General features: G+C 49.4%; 2 protein-coding genes across 2 annotated transcripts; both read left to right on the top strand.

The window, feature by feature from the left end:
- The first annotated feature begins 810 nt into the window (after positions 1-810).
- LOC111836065 (tudor domain-containing protein 1-like) lies at positions 811-2,988 on the top strand. The gene is made up of 6 exons (XM_072703573.1): positions 811-848; positions 963-1,142; positions 1,367-1,510; positions 1,696-1,861; positions 1,952-2,073; positions 2,941-2,988. The coding sequence occupies exons 2-6, from the start codon at positions 1,026-1,028 to the stop codon at positions 2,941-2,943; spliced, it is 552 nt and encodes a 183-aa protein (XP_072559674.1). The 5' UTR covers positions 811-848; positions 963-1,025; the 3' UTR covers positions 2,944-2,988.
- LOC111836064 (tudor domain-containing protein 1-like) lies at positions 2,570-6,013 on the top strand. The gene is made up of 7 exons (XM_023796990.2): positions 2,570-2,727; positions 3,527-3,617; positions 3,711-3,818; positions 4,026-4,196; positions 5,016-5,183; positions 5,362-5,622; positions 5,827-6,013. Exons 2-7 carry the CDS (start codon positions 3,563-3,565, stop codon positions 5,931-5,933), a joined length of 870 nt encoding a protein of 289 aa, XP_023652758.1. The 5' UTR covers positions 2,570-2,727; positions 3,527-3,562; the 3' UTR covers positions 5,934-6,013.
- Positions 6,014-6,523: the final 510 nt, after the last annotated feature.

Raw genomic sequence — 6,523 nt, 5'->3', positions numbered from 1 at the left:
GTGATGGAGGGTAATATGAGTTATTCTGTATGGTTTGTTTTTCTATGCACATTGATACTTTTAAAGCTGTGAGGTTCTTGGCAGACTGTCAGGGAGCCTCTGATTGGTTCTCTTGTGCTACTGCTCCGTGACATGCCAGGCCAAGGACTGGGCCGCACACCGACATGTGTGCAAGCCAGAGACACCAGAGCGGTCCCCATGGTAACCAGGCAGACATCCGGATTTAGCCATATACTCCTCTGTGCTTCAGGCTGTGATAACACAGGTTTAACCCTCTGGAGTCTAGGGGTAGGGAAGACACTTTCACTGACTGGGGCATGGTCACACATTTCATTCAATATCATAAACTTAATTCATGGCAAATTATTTCTTATTTGTTTTGGCATAAAACTCATCTTAATCTTAGTGTACTTTGTAAATATGTCAGATGTATGTAAAGTTTGTAATTTGACATCAAAGTATAGACATTGCAAAATGCAGTTTGGAACACTTGCAGAAGCATTATAAAAGTACATCGGAAGCAATGGTGGAAGTTTCTTTTGATCCCAGATATCTGATCACCAAAGTCTTGGTTACATGAAGATGACTAACTCTACCCATCTGAGCCACAGCCCTTGATAACACAGGTTTAATTTCTTTTGAAAGTGAGGAACCCCAGGAGCTGCTAGCCTTACCTAGCACAGCCAGTTCCAGGAGCCTGCTGCCCAGGGTAAGGGGCTCTTTCACAGTGACCTGATGGGGGGCTGCTTTGCTGTGTAAGGGCCACATCGTATGGCATGTTTCCCACAGGGTGATGTAGGGGTGGCCAGTCCCCTGCAGAAACTCTCATACGAGGAGCACAGATTCAGGTTCATTTGCTTTCTTACCTGTGTAAATCACATGAGGGTTACCTCTGATTGAGTATTCGAGCCTTGTTCTGAGTCAGCCTCTGTAATCAATTAATCAGGCCTTGTGTTGTTTAGGCCACTGTAGTGGAGCTCAGGAACCCTGGGAAGTTTTTCATCCACGTTGAGTCGAAGGCTGTGATGGAGTCCCTGCGGAGCGTGACGGTGACGTTGCAGAAGATGTATGCGGGCTCGACGGGCACAGAGTACATGCCAGACTGCGGAGAGGCCTGTGCTGTGATGTACTCCCAGGACCGAGTGAGGACACACCTACCTGGCCTCTCTTTGCTTCTCATTGTCTCAGTAGCTTGTCCTTTCCTAATGCAATTCTGGATTTGTGTAAGAGTGTCCTCTAGAGATGCCTTTGCATATGTATTTATGAATTCTCCTTAAGCTGGGATAGTACCACCATCATAGCTGTAGAATGTCTCGGAATCTGTTGTACCTGGTATATGAGGACATGTGGACCCCCCCCCCCCCAGAACTGGTATAGAGGTGTGGTGCAGTCTGTGGATGTCTCTCAGAAAACCGCCATGGTTTTCTACATGGACTACGGCAATGAGGAGGTTGTGCCATTGGACAGGATCAGACCGCTGGCCTCCTGTGTGGATCGCATCCCACCATGCGTGAGTAAAGCCCTCCGCAGATACTTGTACTGCATAAAGAAGCTGCCGTGGGAATCCCTGTGATGCCCCCCCCCCCCCCCCCCCCCGTACATCCATAGTGCTTGCAGTCTTCCTGGTGGAGAGTAGCACCTGCTTTGGGGCTGGGTCTAGCGGTGATACACACAGTGCTGTGCTGCTGTGTGCAGGCGGTCCATTGTCAGGTAGCAGGTGTTACCGTGGTGACGGGCGGCTGGCCGGAGGAGTGCAGCGTCGCCGTCAGGCAGCTGGTGGCAGGGAAGAGCCTGGCTGTGACTGTGGTGGACAAACTGGACGGGGGGCCCTGGGCGGTGGACATGGAGCTGACCGCTGTTGGTAAGGCAGGGCAGGTCCTTCGGGGTGAGAAAGACATGGACGGCATTGAAAAGCAGACGCTGGCCATGGGCTGAAACTCTGCTCCCACAGGCAGCAAGCTCAGCATGTTTCTGGTGGAAAACGGCTATGCCACCATGGAGCCGCGAGGCCAGGACATCGGTAAGGGCGCCCCCTGTCTTCTGGGTAGGGGTGTGACGGTACCCAAAATTTCGGTACGTACCTTGGCTTTGAAGTCATGGTTTGGTACGTTTTCGTACAGCAGGGTAAAAGACACAAACATAAGTTGCTTCTCTTTATCTTTACTAAACGGTGGTTTACTGAACAAACTATGACTGTCTTAAATGAAAAGCCTCTGTGAATACTGCTGCAACCTAGTGATAAGTAACGTTACTTAAAAGTAAATCAAAATAAATATTCTCTCAAGTAAATAAAAATAATGTCCATTAAGGTGCACATTTAGAAAATTAACTGTACCTGATATGTACTGTATTCACATTAGTAGCTTTCAGCTTCATATTTGAAATGTGCAACACAAATATTGTCTGCAGAGCATAACAAAATAAATATCCATTAAGGTGCAGCATTTAAAAAATATACCTGTGCTGTACTGTATTCACATTAACAGCTTCACATTAGGACGTACGCGCGCATGCGTAGTGGTGCGGCTTCACCCGCCCCTTTCCGAACGTTGCTCGCAGGAATCACAAACACACAAAGGTTACGCATTTGCTGCATTTTTCGGTAGAGAAATGCGTACCGTTACACTTATACTTCTTGGAGGACTTTGCGCTAAATGTCTAGTTTTTCACACATTTAAGCAGTTCAATATTTTCTGAGACAGGGTAATGGACCTTAACGCAAGTTAAGTAAGTAATTTTATCTGAGTAAAGGCTAATTCATACTTCATGTTTCCACATGTGGTTTCTGTTGCGGATGAGGGAATATGTCGTAAAATCAGGGCTTGGCTGCGGACAGCTGCTGTCTGCATGTGTAGCCCAGGGTTTTATGTCTAGCAAAAACCTTGCACATCCGTGCACATCGACTGCACCTGTGCAAGATAATTCATTGTGTATTTCCAGTAGGTGGCAGTGTGGACTTTTACAGATCAGCAGTCAACGACAAAAGAGTAGAGGAAGAATAGTTGTTGTAGTTATGGTGAGCAGCTGTATGAGGAGGGTCAATGTACTCCCATATCTAATTTTTCATACTGTCCAGACATTATATGGTATTTAAAAAAAAAAACACTACTCTGGCACTGTGAAATCTTGGCAATAAAATTCGCTAAGCTGGGGAGTGGGATGCCGACTGAAAAACTCTGGTATGCTTTATTACCGTAATACTGCCCAAGCCTTGACTAATTATTTTAAAACTATTCATAAAAGTTTACCCATTTCTCTCTCTCTCTCTCACACACACACACACACACCGTAACCATCCGAATCCACAGCCTGAAAGCACATGGGGAAGAGTGAAGTAAGCAGTGGCCTGTCTGATTCCACGTTCCTGGGTTGTCGTTCATGGTCAAGACCCTCCTGTCTGCCTTTATTGCAATGACAATGGCAGTGACCTATGGAGTCTCAGCATTGGGCGTGCCTGTGTTTTGATTGACAGAGGCAGTGACCTATGGAGTCTCAGCATTGGGCGTGCCTGTGTTTTGATTGACAGCAGCAGTGGAGCCCAAGGAGGAGTTGCGCTGGACAAATGCAGAGACACCAGAACCCCACAGAGTTCTTCTGCCACCAAAGCAGCTCCCAAGGTGCTGTGTGGGTGCTTGTGCTAGAGTACAGGGGCCACATTTGGTAGCTGCAAGGTCGCTAACGGAGCTTTGGGCTGCTGACTTGGCTTCCAGGCACTCGCACCCTGGCAGCGCTGATGGCTGACCTGGCAAAGCACAGTCAGAGCAGTGACGCCGCCCTGGTGGCCAGTGTGGGACGGCCCTGCTGTGCCCAGTTCCCAGGTGCTGTAAGATCTTTGCCCCCTCCGTCATGTGGGAGAGCCGAGCCGAGCCCTGGGTGCAATCCCAGGCGGCGTTACTCTCGTACACTTCGTTAATAGAGAGTACATGACCTGTCAGATAAACGCTTCATTGAAATGTTGCCCATAGCTGATTATGTATCAGTCTGCAGTGTTGTTACTGGACTCTCACTGGTTCCATGTGGCCCAGGTGACAAGTTCTGGTACCGGGCCATGGTCCAAAGCATTTTGCCAGATGGGAAGGTGGAGGTGTTCTTTGTGGACTATGGGAACACCTGCGTTGTGGACCGGGCCGAGCTCAGGAGCATCCGGCCTGAACACCTGAAGGTTCCCTCTCAGGCTCTGCGGTGCTGGCTTGCAGGTTTGGGTCTGTCTGTCTATGTGTGTGTGTTTTGGTGCGTGTGTGTGTGTATGTGTGTCTTGGTGTGTTTGTGTGTCTTGTGTGTGTGTGTGCAAACGCATGGGTTCTCAGGATGCACTGTAATTTGGCACCTGAAAAACCAGGTGTCACACTTCTGTAAAAAGCTTAAGAAAAAAGATTGCATGAGGTAGGATGGTTTGCGTGATTGAGGTTTATTGCAAAAAGGAACGGAACTGGGAATTCAGGAACTTGAGGGGTCTTGGAGTAAGCCAGTGTTTATGCCATAAAATCACCTTCTTTCCCTCCCCCCACCTGCAGTCTGTCTGCGAGGGGAAAACAGCATGAATACATGCCGCATGAGTAAAGCTGTGAGGAGCAGCTCGAGCTGTGATGAGACTGGGCTGCTGGCCCTCAGAATCCCATAATTCCCTCCTCTGCGGCAATAACCCGCAATTCTAGAAAGCTACTAATATTATGTCTGTCTTGAGATAACAGTTCTCTGTGTCTGGGGCCCCCTGGGCTCATGCCATGGGGAAGGGAGGGGAGTGTGCTGGAGGGGGAGGCATTCCTGAGGGGGATTTATCAAATGATCAGCGTTATGCTTTTAAATAAAGATCTGTGTGTCATGCCATTGTAAGTCACTAGGGGCAGCCACCCCATGTTTAACATCTTTGACATGACCGACTGACTGTCATGTGACTGGAGTCAGGGCGTCCAGGGTGGTGTGCTGGCTCTCCGGTGTCGTTCCCGTCAGCATGGGAAAGGTTCTGTGACTGGTCTATTTGGGTTCGCGGCCACTGATTCCCCATGTGACCTTAGGTGATAAGAAGTGGTACAGAGCTGTTGTCCTGGAAGTTGGTGACTCTGAGGCGAAAGTCGTTTACGCGGATTACGGGAACACTGAGCGCGTGCCGCTCTCTGGCCTCCAGCCCATCACGAGCGCCCACCTGGACCCGCCATTCCGGATCGTCCGGTGTGCACTCACAGGTCAGCAGGGGGTGTGGCTTGCACCCGGGGCGGCTTTGTGGGGTGCTCAGCAGGTGGGGGTCATGGACTAAACCATGGTGGCCGTCTGTCACTCACACCTGCTGTGAGGTTCGTCTGGCTTCAGGCCCTTGACCGTGTTGCGTGTGACCGCTCGGGCTGAACACGGTCCCTCCTGCAGGGATGGTGCCCTTGCCCAGCCCGTGGCTTGCCTCCGCAGGGAGACGCTTTGAGTTGCTGCTGGATGCTCCCGTCCTGGCCTGTGCCCATGGCTTTGACGGTACCTACAACCTGCTGACCATGACCAGCCATGGAGAAAAGGGTAACGTTCATATCAACTCCGCGCTGAAGGACAGCTTGGTGGAGGAGGAGGGGCCTGCCGTCGGTCCCAGCGAGTGGGAGTCTGCTGCTGGACCCAGAGACGCAGCCTGTGTTCCCAGAGGTAATGAGCCCATTCAGGGCTGGAGTCAAACTCTCAGAGGTCACCTGGATCTGCCAGATAGACCAGAGAGCTTTGGTTCCGGTCTTAACCCTCCGGCACTATTGCAGCAGAGTGGGTGTGTCCCTCCTGTAGCTTGTAGGAGGGACAGGAGACCTTTATTGCTTGTATCTTTGTGAGTTTTTCAAAACTAATTTGTATTCTTAGGCTGCCTGGATAAGGTAATGGGAAAAGATGGGGCTAAAGCTGACATCCAGCAGGAAACCGGCAGGGAGGAAGCAGAGCTGGTCTCAGGCGTCTGCAATGGTGACTGAATGTGACCGCGGCTCAGGCCAGACCGTGGTGTGAACGTGACTGCGGCTCGGGCCTGACCGCGGTTTGAACGTGACCGCGGCTCGGGCATGACCGCGGTTTGAACGTGACTGCGGCTCGGGCCTGACCTGTTACTTTGTATTTTTCCTTGTTTTTCTTAATCTGTTAAATTGTGGTTTGCGGTTTCTTAAGTTATTAAAAGAGCTTAAAGCTGCAGTTGGTGTATTCATTCAAAATGGAAGTTTAGCTTCCACACAGTTACAAGCAGCACTGTGTGAGGTGAAATGTGTTATTACCAGCGCCAAGACTAGGGATATGGGGACATTCTAAAACGCTTAATGTGGCTTAATGTACCAAAATAGCGACCGATAATCACCATATTTCTCACACATATATCTGGTAATAAAGACTTTCACCTGACAAAAAAATCAAAACCAAAATGCTACGAATATGTACTTTATCTTACGTTAAGTGTTTTCCTCTCCATTGACGCCCATCATAAGGAAAAAGAAAACATTAAAAATGACAATAAAAAATAAATGTAATGGATTGTAAGGTGTTCACACACGCACACACACACACACACACAATT

This window comes from Paramormyrops kingsleyae, chromosome 20, assembly GCF_048594095.1.
Source record: "Paramormyrops kingsleyae isolate MSU_618 chromosome 20, PKINGS_0.4, whole genome shotgun sequence".
Classification (NCBI taxonomy): domain Eukaryota; kingdom Metazoa; phylum Chordata; class Actinopteri; order Osteoglossiformes; family Mormyridae; genus Paramormyrops; species Paramormyrops kingsleyae.
Note: the sequence above shows the minus strand (reverse complement) of the source record. Positions and strands in the feature narration are given on the sequence as shown.